The sequence below is a fragment of the Osmia lignaria genome, chromosome 12 (assembly GCF_051020975.1).
Source record: "Osmia lignaria lignaria isolate PbOS001 chromosome 12, iyOsmLign1, whole genome shotgun sequence".
NCBI lineage: Eukaryota > Metazoa > Arthropoda > Insecta > Hymenoptera > Megachilidae > Osmia > Osmia lignaria.
In genome coordinates this window covers 7,605,705-7,626,121 of record NC_135043.1, presented here as the reverse complement: position 1 = coordinate 7,626,121, position 20,417 = coordinate 7,605,705, and the positions used below count along the sequence as shown (strand labels likewise).

At 38.2% G+C, this 20,417-nt stretch overlaps 3 protein-coding genes across 20 annotated transcripts in view; 1 reads left to right on the top strand and 2 right to left on the bottom strand.

Annotated features, from left to right (window-relative positions):
• The first annotated feature begins 117 nt into the window (after window positions 1–117).
• Window positions 118–4,295, top strand: LOC117602945 (queuosine 5'-phosphate N-glycosylase/hydrolase). The gene is made up of 6 exons (XM_034321561.2): window positions 118–258; window positions 441–656; window positions 2,928–3,087; window positions 3,404–3,517; window positions 3,593–3,778; window positions 4,057–4,295. The coding sequence occupies exons 1-6, from the start codon at window positions 163–165 to the stop codon at window positions 4,293–4,295; spliced, it is 1,011 nt and encodes a 336-aa protein (XP_034177452.2). The 5' UTR covers window positions 118–162.
• On the bottom strand, window positions 656–2,824 carry LOC117602939 (uncharacterized). Its single transcript, XM_034321545.2, has 6 exons — window positions 2,602–2,824; window positions 2,054–2,539; window positions 1,635–1,982; window positions 1,437–1,573; window positions 1,270–1,376; window positions 656–1,190 (listed from the first exon to the last, which is right to left on the bottom strand). Exons 1-6 carry the CDS (start codon window positions 2,655–2,657, stop codon window positions 696–698), a joined length of 1,629 nt encoding a protein of 542 aa, XP_034177436.2. The 5' UTR covers window positions 2,658–2,824; the 3' UTR covers window positions 656–695.
• Window positions 2,890–20,417, bottom strand: part of LOC117602933 (uncharacterized) — a 39,337-nt gene continuing 21,809 nt past the window's right edge. For 7 of the 18 annotated variants that reach the window (XM_034321530.2, XM_034321533.2, XM_034321532.2 and 4 more), the window contains exons 2-14: window positions 18,168–18,418; window positions 14,380–14,567; window positions 14,170–14,257; window positions 13,933–14,078; window positions 13,203–13,332; window positions 12,074–12,949; window positions 11,874–12,000; window positions 11,550–11,659; window positions 11,353–11,485; window positions 10,875–10,952; window positions 10,521–10,662; window positions 6,430–7,473; window positions 2,890–6,233 (exon numbers count right to left, since the gene is read on the bottom strand). In XM_034321530.2, coding sequence (XP_034177421.2) covers window positions 5,919–6,233; window positions 6,430–7,473; window positions 10,521–10,662; window positions 10,875–10,952; window positions 11,353–11,485; window positions 11,550–11,659; window positions 11,874–12,000; window positions 12,074–12,949; window positions 13,203–13,332; window positions 13,933–14,078; window positions 14,170–14,257; window positions 14,380–14,567; window positions 18,168–18,258 — 3,468 coding nt within the window. In that variant the 5' untranslated portion in view covers window positions 18,259–18,418 and the 3' untranslated portion in view covers window positions 2,890–5,918. Of the gene's footprint in view, window positions 6,234–6,429; window positions 7,474–10,520; window positions 10,663–10,874; window positions 10,953–11,352; window positions 11,486–11,549; window positions 11,660–11,873; window positions 12,001–12,073; window positions 12,950–13,202; window positions 13,333–13,932; window positions 14,079–14,169; window positions 14,258–14,379; window positions 14,568–18,167; window positions 18,664–19,114; window positions 20,401–20,417 lie in introns of those variants that run through there. The other 11 variants (XM_034321522.2, XM_034321525.2, XM_034321526.2 and 8 more) reach the window with 6 other exon arrangements.

Genomic DNA, 20,417 nt, shown 5'->3' with positions numbered 1-20,417 from the left:
GAAACCGGCGGTCATGTGACCGTATCACGTGATTATAGACTCGATTGTGGGCATTGTGGGACGCGTAGTTACGAGGGGTTCATGGGGTAGCTACGAATTTCTTTTTAGATTTAATTTTTTTTAAAACTTCGTGATTAAATAAACTGTGATACTTAATCCAGCATGGCCTTAATGCCAAAGGAATCTGCGAAAGTAATAGCAAGACTATCCAAGAATGTTTTCATCGAAGAAGAAGGCGTGAAAAATCTTGCCTGTGCGGTAAATAAGTTTTCAATATTTTAAAAATTTACTGTTTATTTCGAAATTCTTTTTTTCGCATATAAATTCAATGCATTACTTTTGAAAACTGTAAAATAATCAGTTTACTAGAAAAGTAGAATAGAAAATTTTGTTGGAATTATATTAAATTCTACCTTAACTGCAAATATGTTTTTCTACAGATTTTAGAAGGTCTTGAGGATCGTGAAGTAAGTGTGAATAATTTTTCTCAACATGAATTTCATCCTTCTCCTAATGATCCAAGAGCTGTCGATTGGATATTTGTCTTGGATACATTGAATTATTCTTTCTGGAGTAAGAAGGATTCGCCGAAGTGGACTGTTCACGGTCAGACTGGATATTTTGCATTATGTGCAGCTGTTAAGAGGGCTATAAATGTAAGTTGAAATGTTACTTAAGTTTACTTTGAAATGTTTTTAAGTTTCATCCGTTTTCCTAGCATCTTTAATTATCTGGCATCTGCATTTATCACTAAATTCAGAAGCAGCTGATTCAGGAGTTCCTGTTTTAGATGTCGATGCAGATGGTACTATTTCTTCCATTTCAGCTTTTTCTTCTGGCTCGTCAACATCTTCTGCTTTTCCTTTTTTCTTTCTTCTTCTTTTTCCTCCTTTTCTTTTTTTAGTACCTTTCTGAGCCTTAGATGATCTTTGTTTTGTTACTTTTAAACCTTCCTTTTCAGCTTGTTTTTTACCTTTTTTTGCCTTTGAACTTGTACTTTTGATCATTCTCCCTTTTACTTTTGGACTTGTACCTTTTATTGCTTTTAATCTTTTTTTCTTTGTTTCTGATATTTTTGATGATGATGTTGTTTTAGAGGATTTGCCAAGTTCAGTGGATTTGCTATCTTTTTTTTGTTTCATTGCAGTAGATTTAGTACCAGGGTATGACTTAGATGATACACTTTTATCCTAAAATTAATGTTTTAGTATAACAGTATTTGTATACCAAATAGTTTGTATATATTTGTAAATTTATCAAAAGTACCACCTCGTCGTCGTCTTCAAAATATTTCTCGCAACAAATTCGTTCTTTACTTCCAGGTCTACGTCTAGCGAAGTAACATTTTATATACATTTTCACATCCTCTAAAAGCCCTAGAAATAGAATTTTTACATGAGTCAATACATTATGTGCAATAATTGTTTAACATCTACTTTTCATTCTTTCTGTTTCCTTTCTTATTTTTGCTTGATATGCTTCTATAAATTCTTTACGTTGATCTTCTACACATTGTAACAAAAATTGTTCCTTTTCTATTTGTTTCTTTTGAAACTCTTGTCTTTCCTCCCATCTGAAATAGTAAGAAAGAAGTAAGTTCCAAGTTTATAATATTCCATTATTATTATATGTACTTCTGCTCCACTATCTTCAGTTTCTCTTCACGTTCGCGTGCTAATCGCATTTGTATAATTTTTTTACGTTTACGTTCCTTTCTTCTCCAGTCTAGAAAAGTTTGAATTATCTTTTGTCGTCTGATATCCGCAGCAGCTTTTAGCTTCTGTTTAATAATCTCGTCACGTGCTTCGCTTTTAATATGTCGTAATCGTTGATCTTCTATCTTTTTCTGAATTAATGATCGTATCCTTTCTTCTGCTCTCTGTTGCTTTTCTTTCTGTTTTTGAAGTTTCAATTTTTCGGCCATTTTACGATGTCTGATCACTGCCTTCCTCAACTCCATTAATCTTTCTCTTTCTTTTAATCTGTTAAAATTGTATAACACTCTCAAATTATATGTTTATATTTACAGTTTAATAAGCATTTTTCATATTACTTTTTCACTTCTTTCTTTCCTTGCTCTTCTGCATATTGAATAGCCCTATCTTCGATAGACCATTTTTCTCTTTTCTCCAATTCTTTCTTTATGTTATCACAGTGTATTCTTCTCAAATATTTTCTGTACATATTATAATCCTTTAAAGAGCATTTTGCATCCAGATCCTTGGTAACGAGACCGGCTTTGATCAAATGTTCAAGATTCTTTGGTCTAGAGAAATAAGGTACCAAGTGCTTGTCATGAAGGGAGTCATAGCTCATTTTCATCTCATAGCAGTATGGATCGCTTAAATTAAACTCTGCATTTGCTGTTGGAGTCCATAATCCATGTCCAATTTTACTACGAGTAAAATTGTAAGCTCCTTCTGGTCCAGGTACCATAGGAATTTTTGATTCCAATGGCATTACCTTCCATTTTGGTAGACCAAAATTTGGAATCGCACCTTTGGGCTTAGGAATTGTTTCGACAAGCTTGTCCAAAGTTCTGATTAACATAGAAACTCATTGATTGTAAACATTGTTATCTGTTAAATTACAAATACTCACGTGGGCCTTTTCAGAGCAATTATATCAAGCGTATACTGATCGCAACTCGGTTTCATCTTATTTGCCAGCGAATAACGTTTTCGGACGAACCTACCCTATGAAATTTAATTGTCAGTAGCATTTTAAACTGCGGTTTCGTTATTTTACATAAAACGTCATTTTATTATGTCATGTGTACGTCTAGCTTTTGTTTTATTATAAATGTTTTGAAATTGATTCCAACGTGTTGTGCGCATATGTCGTTTTGCAAGTATTATTGTTCAAATTTTATCTAGATATATCAATCTGTTTTTTTTTTTTTCCTTTTAATGATTTACTTCGAACAGGAAGGGAAACCTATAGTCGATCCAAAGTATTACTCTCAGATAACAAGATGCGAGGCCGAACAAATTTTTCGGGGTGATAATCAAACTAGTATTCCACTATTAGACGAAAGAGTTAAGTCCTTGCGAGAGGCTGGAAAAATTTTGTTAGAAAAATATCAAGGTACATACATGCTTGAAATCATAACTTCCTCAGTTCATCTGGTGCAGAACTTTACCGACTTTTAACATAAAAAGGAAAGAATCCATGGAAAACCAATAGAGCAACAAAATTTATATTTTTTTACTTGAACAAATATTTAATATCTTTGGAAAATTTTCTAAGTTAGGCTGTAAAGTTGTACACTAGAATGTACATAGCACTTTGCAAATGCGTGTTAGCTCGCTTTTATTGGGAGCCACAATTCCAAATCAAATTCGCTAAATAATTTCTAACATATATAAAATAGATTATCAACTTCTTTTTCTATTTATTCTAGGTACATTTGTGGAATGTATCAAGTCGTGTTCAGGCTCAGCCGAGCAGCTACTCAAACGCATTGTGAACGAATTCGAGTCGTATCAAGACGAGGCTGACTATGAGGGCCATAGAGGTAAGTAAAATCATTTATCCATGACTTACTCTGTTACTAAAGAAGATAAATACAGAACAATCAATTTCTTTTCAGTAAGCTTTTACAAAAGGGCTCAGATACTGGTGGGTGATATTTGGGCTTGCTTCAAAGGTGAAGGAATTGGTAAATTCCACGACGTAGATTACATCACGATGTTTGCTGATTATCGCGTACCCCAAGTCCTGGTACATTTTGGTGCAATTCGGTACAGTAATCCACTCCTTAGCAGACTACAACGTGGTAAGTACCTATGGAATAGCTTATTTGCAATTTGCAGAATGATTCGGTAACTGTTGTCATCGAAACACTTCAAGAAGCGTCAAAGTTGAATGAAATTTAATTAAAGAGGATTAATTATATTCTACTTTTCTATCAGAAATATTTGTCAGAAAATTTCTGTTCAATAATATGCAGTACAGGTTCAAGCAACAGTTGATGAATCACAATTGTAGGTAGAGAGGGTGGTAGTGTTAGAATAGTTTGCTTGTTAGATGCTCCTATGTATTTAATATTTACAGATGTAGAATTAGAAAATGGTAGCGACGATGAGATTGAAATTCGTGGATGCTCGATAGAGGCAGTCGAACGGGTTAGAGACGAAGTTTGGTCTCTTATAGAGCGTTACCCGAATTTGGGATTAAAAAAATCAGACATTAACGCTATACTCATAGATCATTTTCTATGGGACTATAGACGGAAACACGCGGCTCAGTTAGAAAGCATACCGTTTCATAAAACCAGATGCATATATTACTGAGCTTGGTATCGTCTTTCTCTTGGAACCAATATTTTCAAAGTTTGCTAAGGAAACTTTGAGAATAGCTCAAAAGGAATTGTAAACATTTGCAGAGATTAGTTTCTCGGGTGTAATGATTTTCTTTTTATACACCACGATCTATACTGTGATCATGTATTATAATTATTTGAACGACGGAGAACTATTTTTATCGTTGAACAATATTCATAGAATTAGTGACTTTAAAAGTACTCATGTATGTGCAAATGTTTGAATAAAACGTTGAGCATTTTTATGAATAATTGTCGTGGTTGGTGTCAGTGAACCTTGGCCCTTTCCTGACTTGTTCGAACACATTATGGTACGCTGATCAATTAAACTTTCATATTATTTAATGAATACAGAGCGACTATAATGTGTTAAGTCTCCCAACTTACGATCCTGTAAGTCTAAGGTAGAAAGGGTGTTAAGGAACTGCGTTAATTAATAATGAACAATATATTTCCTATATCGATATAGCACATTTTTAGTGTACACTTATGATAAGATTAAATTCATACAAATTTGGATATTTTATAAAAGAAATACTACTCACCGAGTTGTTAGGCTGATAAATTCTATGTACAATTGATATACATACACAGGGTGTTCGGTTAGAGGTGGGAATCTTTTGAAGGTGTGATAGCTGATGTGATCCTGAACAATTTTTTCATTCACCAAAATCCTCGTTAAGGCTTAGTTTTTGAATTATTAATGGAAAACACTGATCAGCTGCACAAGTGTCAGATACGAACCGACTTCGAGCACAGTGGTGTTTTTCATTAATAATTCAAAAATTAAGCCTTAACGAGAATTTTGGTGAAGGAAAAAGTTGTTCAGAATCAGTCCAGCTACCACCCCCTCAAAGGATTCCTACCCCTAACCGAATGCCCTGTACGTATTTAAAGTGTTAATAAATAATAAATAACAAATACTTGGAAATACTATAGGAAAGATTTGTATATAAAAACTTCGTGACTATTTGTGGTTCCTTTATATACATACAACGATTTGAATGATTTTATTACATTCAAAAATATATTATATTTACAGTCGATCGTAAAACGCGTGTTAAGATTTGATCGAATGTTTTTAAAACACAAAAAAAGAAGATAATTTATTGTTCGTACAATGAAATTAATAGTTCGATTCGTTGGAACGTTTCGAAAGAACGATGGAAAAATATTCTCTTTGGCTGTTCACGAGTTAGTTATCATTTGGCACACGCACAATCACATCAATAATTTTCTTTCTTTAACAAATACGCTGATAAATGATTCAGTTAATCATTTACCGAGCCTGTACTTTATCATAATTATTTAAGTACTTTTTCAAATGGTGTTAGACATTCTTACATCGAGTAAGGATAGTAAAACACACTTCTGTGGATCGAAATAATAATTTCTGAAGTTACGTCTTCGAAGAAACTTTACCGTCTTCGAAAAGAGTAAGAAACAAAGAAAAACACACGCGAGACTAATTTTTACCGAGTCTAAATGAAAAAATTATTGATCACATGGATTCTCTTTCGTTCTCACGTTCTTCAACTTCCTGTTTCGCGACAGGTTCACCAATTGAACACAATTTAGGATAAAATACAGTATTCTAGCTTCTCCTTTGCATCTGTTCCCAGAATATAATATTCGACTTCAATTTTCCAGGCAGAATCACGTTTATATCATTCGACGAGTCGGTTTTCGCTTGCACCACTTCTGGTTGGTTTTCCGCTGGTTTACCTTGTTCTATGGTAACGTGGCTAGCTGGAGGTGAGGTCACTTTGTTTGGAATTTGTCTGAGACCCTCTCGAAATTGTTTTGATAACGACCTGGCTGTTAAACTGTGCATTTGTCTCGGCGATTCAATTATCTGTATCTCTGGCGTCGACGATCGTTCTTTGTACACGTTGCTCGATTTGTTTCCCTGGAAAGAAAACTAAACCATTAGTTCGTTTGAATTTCATTTAAATATTAATGCTACTTTTTCATGACGCACGGGGTGCGTCGTCTATTGTATTGGAAATAGCATAAGACGCATCAGGTGTGTCGTCGATCTTAATTATTTATAAGATTCGATCAAAATTCTATCAATTTTTACAATTTTCCAAAATTTCTCTTACCTTTGAAGCAACCACGGGATCGTGTTCAGACTGTTTGCTAAATGCTTCGGCAAGTCTCCTAACCGAAGGCATAGGCAACACCTTATTATCGAAATCTTCCTGATTCAAAATTTTCTTCGATCTTTGTCCCTTCTCCGATGAATTATCCGTGTCGTTCTCCGACTCTTCGACCGAACAATCGTCGCTTCTGATGTGACACTTCTCAAGATTATAATTGTTCGCGATATTCCTAACCGATCCATTCTTCACGATCCCAAAATCGTACGAACTTTGACTCTCCACCTCTTCGTCTTCCCTACTGTCAACTGTATTCGAATAAAACTTGGCGATGTTCGGCACCGATTTAGCCGATTTCAGGCCAAACCCGTTAAAACTCTCCGCGTGAAACTTATTCAAATCTTCCGTGCTCTGAGTCAGATTATGATCGCCGGAAGCTTGAGTCTCGATCAGATCGCAACGATCCTTCCCGTAATCGCGATGTCGCGTTAAATTTGACTTGTTCGTGACTCGTACGATCCTGGGTTTGAAATCATCATTTCCCATACTGTTCAACTGAATATTAGACTGCGTTCGTCGAATTCCACCGTCGTAACCGAACGATTTCAAGTCCAACTTATTTACAACCCTCGGCGCTGATGTCTTAATCGTTTTGTTACCATTAGAGAAGAACTCGTTTTCAAATCCGTAAGCTTTCAGATCGATCCTCTTAATTTTTCGCGTATTCTCCTCGGAATTCTTTTTCGTCTCGATAACAGGGCTGTCATAATTCTCTTGGTTGTTCAACTTCGCGTTAATCTCGTTCTTGTTATTCTTCCTCTCGTTCTCCAGTATCTCCTCCATACGCTGATCCTCCCACGCCCTTTGACGATCGATCTTCCTCGAGTTCATCTCGTTCACCTTCTCTGCCTCGTTCGAATTATCAGCCGAACGTACAGCGAACTGATATTTATTTTCCGCGTTGTTGTTCTGCCATTTCGCTACTTTCGACTTGACGTCGTTGCTTCGATTCAGGAGGACCTCGGTCTCTCGGTACCGTGTCTCCTCCTGCAACAGAGAACGAACGGGATAGAATTAAATATTCAACAGCGACCACGCTTTCCGTTCCACAGAGTGTTTTAAACGGTCCATTCGCGATGGATTAGTGGGATAACTAGCTGGAATGAATTCTATGCTACCATTAGTGGTGCGCTAAGCGCCATGCATATCGACTTCGAGCTGTTAGTACCGTTCAACCCTTTCGTCGCGAAACATTACCATAGCGAACTTATGGAAATTTATTCGTCAGTATGAAAATAACCATCGACCTTTGGTCCGTTAAATTTATCAAAATTAGAATAATTAAGTTTCTCTATAATTTATCAAAATTATTAATTTTCCAAAACAATTTTGATGAAATGATAAAATAACGAAAGGGTTAAAGTCACCTTGATGCGAAAATAAAATAAATAAAACGAAAAGTCTACCAAGTGTTCATTTTCCATCGATTCGACGCTTTTCACGAGAAATATACGTTCGATCGTCGAGCATGCAGTGCCCCGGACATTGTTAGTGAACATGCATTAAAATGGAAACGCATGTAAACGGTACTTACCGGTTCAAAGGCATACTCACAGGGATCATGCATGTGCAATGTGCATCGAACGACATCGTACTACGAGAACGCTCGATGGAAACATTTTTCACGATGCTTTTTCTTATACGATCTACGAGATATACTATATACATAAGCATGAATTGTTTGTACAATATTGATACCTTACTCGTGCGTATCTATAAGAAAGAGTCAACAGAGATTTATTTACAATCATTTCAGGCAGTGATCGATATTTAGCTCTTTACATATACTCTTTTTGTTTGTTACTCAAGATAATGTAAAAGGATTCATGTTTTAGGTGGATTAGCTGACGTGTTAAAAGTAGAATCACAAAATCAATAATGGATTTTTTTTTTTTCTACATAGTGCGTGAGTTATGAAATCAAATTTGCTAGGATTAATGTAGGAACACCTACACCATTTGAAAGTTACATGCGCCTCGAGTAAAGTCACGTTATTTATAAACAGTATATTTAAAATAGTTACAATATACACAATCCTTTCTACAATAAGCATTTGTTTATTCTACTGAGAAAATATATTCTTGATTTGCTAAAAGAGCGACACATTTGAAAGATTATCGTTTTTCGTTGATAAGAAGTCCTATGAGAATAACGCGATCTGATTGACCGTGTTCCAGCTCAGTTGACTTACTAATTAGTCGCGTGACTAATTAGGGTAGTATAAAAGTACAGGGCGGGTCGATGTGTGCGCAGCAGTTTCTCTGACCTCTGACCCGTAATATTCCTTGCGAGCAGAGGATAATAAGTTCAGGGATTAATTTTGAAATTGTTATTTTATATTTTTACAATGTCATAAAAATTGATTCCCCTTAATTCTGTCACTGTTTTAGCGATTCAACAATAATATACTTTGTGTGTTTTAATCCTCGAATAAAATTCACTTGAAACACTGTTAAGGAACTTCGTAAACAATATATGGCACGGTGTGTCGTATAAATAATAATAAAAATTTCCCGTTAAGTAATAAAACCCTACGAAAGAACGAGTTTTCCCTTGGAAAAATACCCCTTGAAATAAATAGTCTTCACCCACACGAGTTTCTTTGTTAACTTTGTCTCGTTAAATCCCTCACAATATTTCTAAACAATTTCTGATACTTCGTATCTATTAGGATCTGAATTGGGCACGTTAGAAAATCAATCCTAAGGTAACTTTTAATTTCACCAGATTGTGAGGTCGGTTAAACATCTGACACCAATATTTTTCTTCGGATCAGGTATTTTACTTTTCTTCTTTTTCACACGAAGATCTCGAAGAGTTTCAAAGGTTCTCTCAACGACTTCAGGCACGATGGGTGGTTCCAGCTTCAAACTATCGTTCTCGTCCGAGGAACGTTGCTTCAACGATCTACTTCTGCTCGAGTTCTCATCGAACACTTTTCTTCTGGATGTGTTCAAAAAATAAGTGGAATCGTTTTCAAGGTGGGAACGAGATTTCACTTTTCGAGAGGCGTCTTTCAAAAATTTTCTCAGGATCCCTTTGTCAGGAACGTAGACTTCCTCGTCTTCCCAATCATCGTCGGAAAACGATCGACGCGACATCGTCTTTGATTTTCTTTTCAACAATTTATTATTGTATCTCCTTTTCGTCTCTACGTTGAAACGTTTCGAAACACGACGAGTCGTCGTATCGTTCTCCTCAGAATTCTCGCTTAACCAGTCGGCTTCTTGAAAATTTTTACTCGTTCCATTAATTTGATTTTCTAAAATAGGCTCGCTTTGACAGTTTCTCGATCCTCGAAAATTTCGAGGAACCCTCGACGACGACCTGAGCGTCACTCTTCTGTACATGGGTAACCCTTTTCCATCGATCTTATTATTCCTTTTGATACCTCCAAACGTTTGGAATTTGAAATTTGCAAAATCTACATCTTCCAAGACAGTCCTATCATTGGGACTCGGATCCTCGTCCGAATCTTCCGTGTATTTAGAAGAATTCTTTATTCCACCAAATGTGTGATATTTATATCCATTGAAAGTCCAATACCTTTTACCATTGGACGAGAAAATCTGATCGTCTTTAGCGTTACTGTACAAATCATTGATCCACAATCTTCTGTAATCCTCTTCAGTCTGCTTCTTATTATTTTCTTTATTATTTGAATCGATGGAATAAGTTCCTGAATCCTGATCTGGTTGCAATCCAGTCTCATAGAGAGGATTATAAATGATCTTTTCATCGAGCTCGTTTAATAGAAACGAAATATTTTCTTCGGTCCTCGAGTCACTACGAAACTCGTCGGCTTCGTTTATCTCGTTCTTCGTGATCCTTGGATGTGTTATGGGGTTTGTGTTATTTACATCAGAGACAGTGTACGTATTTTCATTGGACTCGGTTGACCCGTTAGCATCGAATTCCATGCGCAGAAGAGGGTTGATCGCAAAATGTGGACTGGAGTACGGATCGCGATAGGTCCGTCTCGAAAGACTGCCACGCAGAGAAGCCTCCTCGAACTTGTCGAGCTGCAAACTCACCTGTTGATCCTGGTCGGGCCCGGTTGAGCTCGATCCTTGGGACAACGAGCTGCTCGGTCTGCTCGACGTGGACGCCGCCGATCTGCGTCCCTTCTCGTTGCTCGACGCTCTCGAGTGGTTGATGTAGTAATCCCTGCCGAACCTGGAAATTCAACAAATTTCTATAAGCAAAAGAGTGAAAATTTCGGATGATAAATAAGCTGAATGGTGTTTGAGAATATTGAAATTTGAGGGAGAGTGAATTGACATTTTTCTATTTTATTATGGGGGATGAAATCGGGGGAAAAGTAATGAAGTTCATTTTTTCCATAGGATGATAGAGTTTTACGTTCTATTTGATGATATTAATATTACCGTTTGATATCCGGTTCATGAGGAGTCAGCACGACATCCAAATTCTCCCCGTTGCTCTTTGGCAATTCGGTGTGAATTCTGAGCAAAACGACAATAATTGTAAGAAATTCACATTCGTGAAAGATGTATTAAATTAACAGTATTAAACTTTTTCATAAATTCAAGAATTCCAGTATTATCAAGAAAAATGATTAAATATGAATAAATATGTGTAGATATATCTATTCAAATTCTCCCGCGTAAACGCATGCGCGCAAGTGGTGGTCCGCCACAGGCCTATATATATGGGGCTCTCTCTGTTACATTGTCATTCTCCCCGCGACCACCCACAGGGTAGGATGGGAGCTCGGCGGAGCCTGGGAGGGGCAATCGCCATTTTCCAAAGAATATTAAAATTGTTATATTGTATATCGTGCAAATCTTCCGTGTACCATTAATTGAGAACCGTTGTTTTAAATTAATTAAACTGAATCTTTACCCAGGAATGTCTGATGATCTTCTGGAGTACTGTCTCTCCCACAGTCTTTTTTGAATATTCTCCTCGCTATAAGGGTTGTTCTGAATCGGTGGAGCATTTTCCCATTTCTTGTGCTCTCGTTCAGCGATCGAACCTGTTCGTTAAAGCTCAGTTATAGGTATATCTAAAAGATAAATATAGAAAATGAAAAGATTTACCTGGTCTTGGAGGGGCAGCTAGTCGAACCTCCTCTTCCGATTTCTTGCTCTTCAGGGACGTATGCGAAACCGATTCAGCTTTGGCGAGCGCCGCAGCTTCTCGGCACCTGCTGCACAGTGGAATGGTGGAGAATCGTTAGAATATCATCGACGAAAGGAAAATATTTCGCCTGATTATTAAGCGTTGACATTACGAGACGAACTTGCCTCGGTTGCTTCAGAAACAATCGATTGAAAAGATTGAAAAAGTTACGCGAAGTTGGTGATGTATCAACTGTATCGAGCACATATCCTTAGAAAGTTTTTCCATCAACTGAAACTTACCTTTCTGTACTTTCTTCTGAACTTTTCACTTGTTCCGAAGCTTCGAGTTTCGTTAAGCTATCCAAATGCCTTTGCGTCGCAGTGTCATAGTGCTCTGTATATTCGCTTTCTTGCTGAATATCCTCTGCTATTAAAAGTGAAATCATTCATTAAAATTGCAGCTTCGAATCAGCAATTATCCGCGTTATCGAGATACTTACCATGAAAGTCAGCTTTTTGTTGAGCGTCCGCTTCCTCCTCCTTGAACGCTTCCGCGATATCGTCATTAACAGCCATCAGCTTCTGTTTAGCGCATTCCAATGAATTAAGTATATTTTCTTCTCTCAAAACAATCCCTTTGTCTTCCGTGTTCCCGTAATTAATGTCTGCCACGAAGGTCCACGTCGGTGTGGACGTAGGTGTCTTCGGCGCACCCAAAGAATTTTCTTCTCGCTCTGAACTTTTCAAATCCGTCGAATCATTCATTTCAACCCCTTCTTTGAATCCTTCAACTTCAATCTTTCTCGAGTCATCGTTAATAAAATTCATCGATTTTGTATCAATTTTCTTCACCAATTTTCCTTGCCTTTCTATTTCAACTTCTTTGGCTTCGTCGTAACCATTCATTTCCCCATTTTGTACACGATTACTCTGTCCATTCGATTCAGTCTTTTCCAAACTTCCATTCTTCCGATTCAACGTATCTTCAGGAAACATTTCCATATGATTTTGGTTCGAATCGTCGTTCAAAGTTTCCATTCGATGATCGATGCCATTTTCGAAGCCGGTTCTTTCCGGAGATCGCGGCACGACGTTGTTTATGGCCTCCATCAGCTCTTTCTCGATCTCTTCGTCGGATTGTGCCGAGGAGCATTCGGAGAGGTCGGACGTGTCCTCGGCGTCTTTGTCACCGATCAGGGCCTTGTAATCGGCGCTGGGATTAGGTACTAACATGGCCACCGGGTCGGCCTGCGTCTGGACTCTCTTCTTTTGAAACAACCAATTCTCTTCCCAGGATTCGACCGGAGAAATCAGACCGATGTGCGTGGTCGGCGTGTCCGGCTCGTCCTGGCTGTCTTCTGACGATTCCTGGGAAGCTGTAATCAATCGTTTACCAATAATACAATCTAGTTTGAAAATTCCAAACTAATTATCAACGTAATTAAAAGACGACTGGTCAGCGAGTGGCAATTTAGAAATACCATCGTGTCAGCAATAAAAATTTCCACCTGTGTAAGCGTTATTCGCCGGAGAACGTGTCGAATTCGCGAATGGAGTTGCGATAGAACGAGCTCGTAAAGATGTGAAACCGAATTAAAAACGAACACTATATCAGCGGAAAGTACTTACGGTCGATAATGTCCATTCCAAGTTCAGGAAATGGCACTCGATGAGCGTTCCTAATGGGCAAGACATCGTTTTCTTTTGGTTCTTCGTCAGATGCATAAGTTGTAGTTACTTCTTCTATCCGTTCCTCTATCTGAAAGGAAAAAAAAGGACGAATCTAAAGTCGTAGAAAGTAGATTCGATAAAGATTCTTGAATAAATGTCACTGGTCATGGAAAATGTGTTCGATAAAAATCCTTGGAAAACTGACACGTCTATCGTTTATGGATCTTAGAAAGTGGAATTGGTAAATGTCGTTTAACATTTCATTTTTTTTTTTTTTTTCTTTGCCTGTCATTTCCTGCGCGTATTTTCATGTAGAACAGCAGTTCCATTCGTTTCGCTTATCAACCGGCTTATCGGGCGAGTACCTGACAGCCTACAAACCTATTCACAAAATTCTGTTGTGACTGCGATTACAATACTCAGACAAACATTATTCCAATGGAATCTCGTTATTATTACCGCGCGCTACCTCATTATTTTCAATATTTACATGAGAATGAGTGATAACCTCTTTTTAGTCGAAGCGTTTATAATTCACGATTTTCAAAAGCAAAACTAATTTGCTTCAAGGTAAAATTATAATGAAACGTTTTTAACATCTTCGCAAAGGAACCGGTAACTTCTGTAGAAACTTTGTAAAGATATTTCAAATCACCCTAATCGAGCACGCGATACCGCGTGGACCTACCATAAGAGATACCGTAGGTTCCAGTTGATTTTTAACGCGTTTGAAACAAGCAGCACTACATTCACTGCTGCAGTCATCTTGGGACAATTGATCCAAGCTGCTACAGCCTTCTTCGACACTTTCATCGAGACCAGTCTCGTTCTCCCCTGAAAAACGTACCAATCGATCGCTTTCACCCTCTTCCCTGATCATTTTTTAAAATCGTCGTATTTAAATAATCCGATACAGGACACGTACCCAATGAACACTTGTTCGCGGACACCGGTTTTCCGTGGAGAACGTTGCTATTACCGTCCACCTGTTCCTTTTGGAATTTCTCGATGACCTAGAAAATCCATCGTGTTTCGTTCATCGATTTATCCTCTCGCTCGAGGTACGCGTGCCTCGAATACCAGAGGATCAAGTATACCCTCGAGCTGTCTCGGTAATAAAGTGTTTTTAAGTAACCTTGTTCAGTATCGCGGTAGCGAGTAGGTCCTCGTAGCTGTTCTCCGCTAAGCCCCTTCCTTCCGGTGGCCTTCCGGCCTCGCCGGAACTACCCAGGCTGGGTAACTTCCTTGCCTCGTCGACGGCTCGCTCGACGATATCCCTGAGCGCCGTCTGAGCCATCGTCGTGGAATCCGTGCTCTGTTTGTCTGGAAATGAAAATTTTTTTTTTTTCGAAAATTAATTTTCTCCGCCAGGAAGTCGGGCACCCCGGTATTTCTCCCGAGGGAAACTTCGATTCGATCGCTAGCGTACGCTCGTCTATAGATGGTACCGGTATCCATCATGGTCATCGAGTGTCCCCGAAACGATTCGAAGAGAAACCTCGACGCGAATGAAATAAATCGGCCGGAAGGGTTAACGAGCACGTCACGAGAGGAAAAGCAGGCGTACTTTCGTCGAAGCTCGGTAGCTCTCGGTATATCGCTAATGGATCGAACGACCGAGCCTCTTCGGAAACCGTAGAAGACGATGGATAATTTCACCGTCCCGGCATTGGCAATTTCTCATTCTTCCTTTTTCCTCTCGCGAATCAGCTTCGAGTGAAATTCGACGAATGACCTGCTGAACTCTTTTCGCGGGAAACGCGGGATCCTTCGACGCGCGTTAAATCATGAAAAACCACGGCTACGAAGTCCCGCGTTTAATAGCCTGTTCATTGTCGGCTCGAAAATTGAAGTTCCCCGGAAGGACGGGTTATGGGTGTCAGAGAAATTTTATTTGTTCCTTACTCGCGGCTACGTACGGTATTTCAATTTTACCTTGGCTATTTATGACGCGCGCGGAATCTTTATTACTGGAATTCATTTACGGGGTAATAGGATAGTAAAATAGCAATTAAAAGTCACCTAATTTGTAATGTTAAGATTAACGTGAATCGATCGCGTTCATTGATTCCTGATTAACGACTATTATTCGCCATTCTATTTAAATCACATTCGTGTTTATTTTCTAAATATAGAATGTACGATGACTCGCGTTCGCCATGTTCCATTAGAAAGATGATTTTTCCGAAGAAGCTGATTCGATCGGTCGATGGGCTTTCTAACCCTGATCTCTCGGCAGAAGGTGAAGGTCGCCTACATTTATTTCCTGCTGGCTAGCTTCGTTCGCTTACTTATCTTTGCAGCTATTCATTAGTCACACCGTACGCACGATCACCTTTCAATTAATTAATCTCCCTATTGGATACTTCTGCCCGCTTGTGTCCCCCTTTCCATCGGAATGTTTCAGTGTTTCAATAATTACTAATAACAGATTAATTCTGAGCCTTTCCTTTTTTCAATTGAAGATTTATTTTGAAAATAATCGTACCAACTTCTATTAACCCTCGGACGGCGGACCATGGAGAGAGCCCCGATTTTAATTTAATTTTGTATTTCATATCATTGAAATATTGACAAAAAATGTTATCTGATAATTCTCCATTCCATGTTCCACTTGTTACACGATATCTTGTATATCTTTTTTCCCTTTTTATATTCTGATGAACGTCAGATAAATGTTACATTCGAAGACTAGAATATCGTCGATAAATTCCGCGAAGGAAGATGCATCCTGACGTCGATATTTCAGTTACTTTTTACTAAACGTCCTTCGTATTCTTTTTTTCTCGCATGTTCACGATTATTAATTCCGTTGGTTATTCATAAAGTGACGCAAACCAAGCGAGGTTGCAATTAAACGCATTCGTTCGAAGATGATCGTCCGGGATGATCGATAAATATGTAAATATTTCCACGAATTACAAAATTCTCGTTCGTTTTTCGTGCTTTCTAAAAGCGGTAATTACTAGACCGTGAATATTTATGCAAATACAGATTTTCACAATAAATATTCTTCGATGGGTTTGCTGAAATTATACAAAATTTACACATTTTGTAACTTCTGCATATTTTATCCTAAAATACGCGTTTCAGTATTCCCATGTTTCGTAAACGCATAAAAATCTCTGGTTTCTTTTATCTTCCATTATTTTCCACTAATTATCCGTTGCTCGGTGAATGAAACGAACGCAGTGACACGCTTCATTTCGGATTTGTTAAGCGCGAAATCGAATCGACACGTACGGAACGTTCTGATGTAACGAAATTATGGCGATTATAGTTGGTGGCTCGTAATCACGGTATAGAAAGGTTTCTCGGTGGCGAATTGACGTTCACGGGACAGTAAAGCAAAGAAAATCAGAAGAGAAAACCGTGCTTTCTGGCGGGTTACCTTAACTTAGGCTGCTCTAGAATTACATTATACAAGTTTCTATTTACCCACATCTATATTTAATTCGTTAATTAACTGTTTAAGTGGCTAGTGACTTGTATGTATGTACTACTTTTGTTTGCTTGACTTTAGCGTATTTATCAAGGAATTTCACACAATACGTGATCTATTGTCGTTTAATCCATTTATTACGAACTACTTCAAAACGATTTTTCTTTTCCGAGAGGAAAAAGAATGTCATAACTCGTGTTCGATAAGTGATAAGAGCTTTCTTGATTGATAAGAAGTGTGACGTGTTGCAATTTAGGTGTACGTGAATGATTAATTTTAGTAAATTTCGTGATCATCACGGTTTTTAGTAACACGAGGGGCATTGATAAAATTTCTTAACTATCAGCCGTCAAAGTGTCAAAAATTCTTTATCGCCGTTTCTATTTTTAATTAATCTGAATTTTAATTAAAATGATATTTCCGAATTTTGCAATCAAGTTCCCATGCTCCAGCTATATCGCGAGAGATCCCTTTTCATGACTTTACAATAAAATGGAACGCGTTATCACGCGGATATTTCGGTCGACCGAAGTCGACGCAGATGAAGAGGAAAAGGAAAAGAAAAAAATTAGAATGTTGAACGTGAAAGGCGAGCATAGAACGCGAAAGAATCGTACGAGTGGTCGTACGATGATTCGCGATAATCTTATGACCCTATTGAAGGCAAGACGTGTTATCGCGACGGTAGCTGCGTCGTTATTCCTTCGAATCGATTACAATCGAATAATCGAATCGGTGACAATAACGTGGCGATTGTTCTGCCCCGGAAATCACTAGAAAGCGTTCTACTACTTGTATTATGAATAATAAGGAAAATATTCAGATTTTTATCGCGCAAACATTTACGGTCAGGTAATAGGGGTAGACTTCTATATACAGGGATTTCATCCCTGTATCGTGTCATTTTCCTCGTGGATACCTAAGGGGAAGGGTGAGAACCCGGGGCATTACCATTTTTCCTAGAGAAGCCTGATTCGATAGCAAGTGTACAGAATAATGTAATAGAGGTGTTATTGGTGAAATCAAGCGTTGTTACGGTGTCCCGTAAAAGGACAAGATAGAGTAGAGGATTATTACGTGCAATCGTGCCAGGGACGCACAAATAGTTTACCGGTGACAATTTACAATAACCGCGATGAATCTGTGCCGATGGCGATGCTTTCACGCGTGTTCTGGATCTCGGGATTTTGTAACCGCTCTACTTTGTTCGTCGTCGCTAGAAACTATTGGACAAAAACATATACAAAAGAACGACTGTCTTAGAAATTGAACTGTAATTTATGTTCTCGTTCTGTTATCTGATGTTAAACTTGAACTTCGAATTTCTCAATATCGAATTTTAATTCCATAATGCTTTTAATTGATTTTCATCTGATCTTAGGGTTGGACTTTGAAATTTTTAGATTGAAATGTTCGACGATCTAATAAATAAATACCTCGAAATTACTGAAAGGATTAATCGTGTATCATCGAATATTTACCATCTTTGTTGTTGAATAGAACATAGACGATATAGGCGACGATTAGGCCGCCGATCAGCGTCAGCATCTCTTCGATCACTTCCAGAAACATTTATCACACGTTTCACCTCGTGTCTCTCGAGAAATTCTTAAACGGTTCGTTCACACTGTCACGATTAATCGTTGCCAACATTGTCCGATTACTCTCACTTTCTTACTTCCCTCTTCTCTTCGATCATCGATTAAATCGATCAGATTCCCTCGATCAGATTCTGAAAACGTTCGAAAAACTTCAACGATGCTTCGCTCGTGCTTCGAAGAAATCTTTTTTCTTCCTTCGACAGAAACGATTTCTACGAAACTATGCGAGAGGATAGGTTACTCGGGAGACCTCGACGATCATCCGTGAACGTTTCACACTTCCGTCGCGTTATCCAGAGAATTATTTCCTGATACTTTCTCTAAACAATCGGCGAACCACGGAAGATCGTTTCGCGTTCTCAATGTTTGCGGCAAACTGTAGGAAAAATGAATTAGTCCCGCTGCGATTCGCTTATCACGGAAATCGTTAACGTTCGATCTCTCCTCCTGATCGCTTCGTTCATTCGTTAAATCGATTATCTTAATCTTTGCTCAGCTAAAAATAGTCCTTTCAAACAATATGGTTCTTCGAATGGAAGTTAACGCGCGCAAGGTTACGAAGTACTTACATCTGTACATTCACGATGAAGCGATTAGGCTTCTCGAGAGAAAACGGCGATATATGGGAAACGGGTATTCTCAGAATCTTCATTTTGATGATATTTATATTACAAGTAATTTAGAAAAAAAGTATTATTATAAAATTTAACGTATAAATGAGAGATATGAATAATGAATAAATATCGATTCAAATTTTTCGCGCAAACGTTTACGATCACGTGATAGGATCAGAAGCTTATATATAGGGCTCCTTCTCTCATCCATACCATTCTCCCCGGGGGTGCCTATGGGGAAGGTCGAGACCCGGGACGTCATTTTTTCTTGAGGAAGCCTGATTTGATCGCGAGTGTACACTTTACTACGCGACTGGAGAGAATACACGCGTAAACGAACTCGCGGCTGTGAGAACGGCCTTTAAACTCTCATTTGAATAGTCGCTCGACGACGATCCTACGGACTTTGAGATTTCCCGTTCGAGACGACACGTTTTTACCTTTGTCGAGCTCTTAATATTCCTTTGAATATCATCATTGTCGTCATCGATAACCGTGTTGTTTCAGATAGAATGATTCATTTTTTTTTTTATCTATTAAAACACGAGTTATGCAATTCAATAAGACAATTATTACGCGTGACTCTACGTAAATCGGAATATTTGATTTTGGAAAAAAAATGATCCATGAACAGGTTTTCCGTACGTAATCAGCGTGTTAATGATTTTATTTATCCTAACAGGTATCGCTTACGATCAATAAAATCGCGATCGGTTTTTCGTTTCGCCACGGTGAGAGTTTTGCCAACCGCGTGAAACTGAGGTTCTTAATGACTGCAATCGTTGTAATTACGCTTGCGTAATGAGCACTTTGATTGCCGAGGCGTGAATTAGCCTCGCGAGACAATAATCCCGCGTTCTCTTACGTTCGTCAATGAACAAGTGTAGAGAAAATTGTAGGAAGATATTGCTATCTGCCTCGAAGCAAAATCGATGCTCGAGAAGGTCTGTTCGAAGGGAAGGAAAGTTATTTGAACAGTCGACACATGGCTTCGCGGGTTTCTCCCTCGTTTTTACGTTTATCGAAGCTAATTAGTAATTTTCAAGAAGTTTCAATATAATATTACGCATAGGAAAAATGATGACGTCCGGGGTTCCCATCCTTGCCCATAGGTATCCTTGGAAAAATTGACAATGTAGGAAAAGGGCCCTATATATAGGAGTCTGGCCCTATCGCGTGACTGTAAACATTTGCGCGGGAACATTGAAATATCCTCATTTTCCTTACAGAAGTCTGATTTGATCGCGAGTGTACGTGACAGCAATTCAAATAGAAAGGATCAAGTTTTATGATTCGATGTAAAATTAACAGGTGTAGCGCCCGATAGATAAATCTCTGCCGAAAATATGCCAGGAATGTAGTATTCAAATTACAGTTAGGCAGTTGTTACATAATTGTACCAAACTGGACAACCTCACAGCTACAGCTTACATTGATATAAAATAAATGCTAATTAAGTCATCGTTCGTGCAGAAACTGATTGACATATGCTCAGAAATTTAGTATAATTATTAAT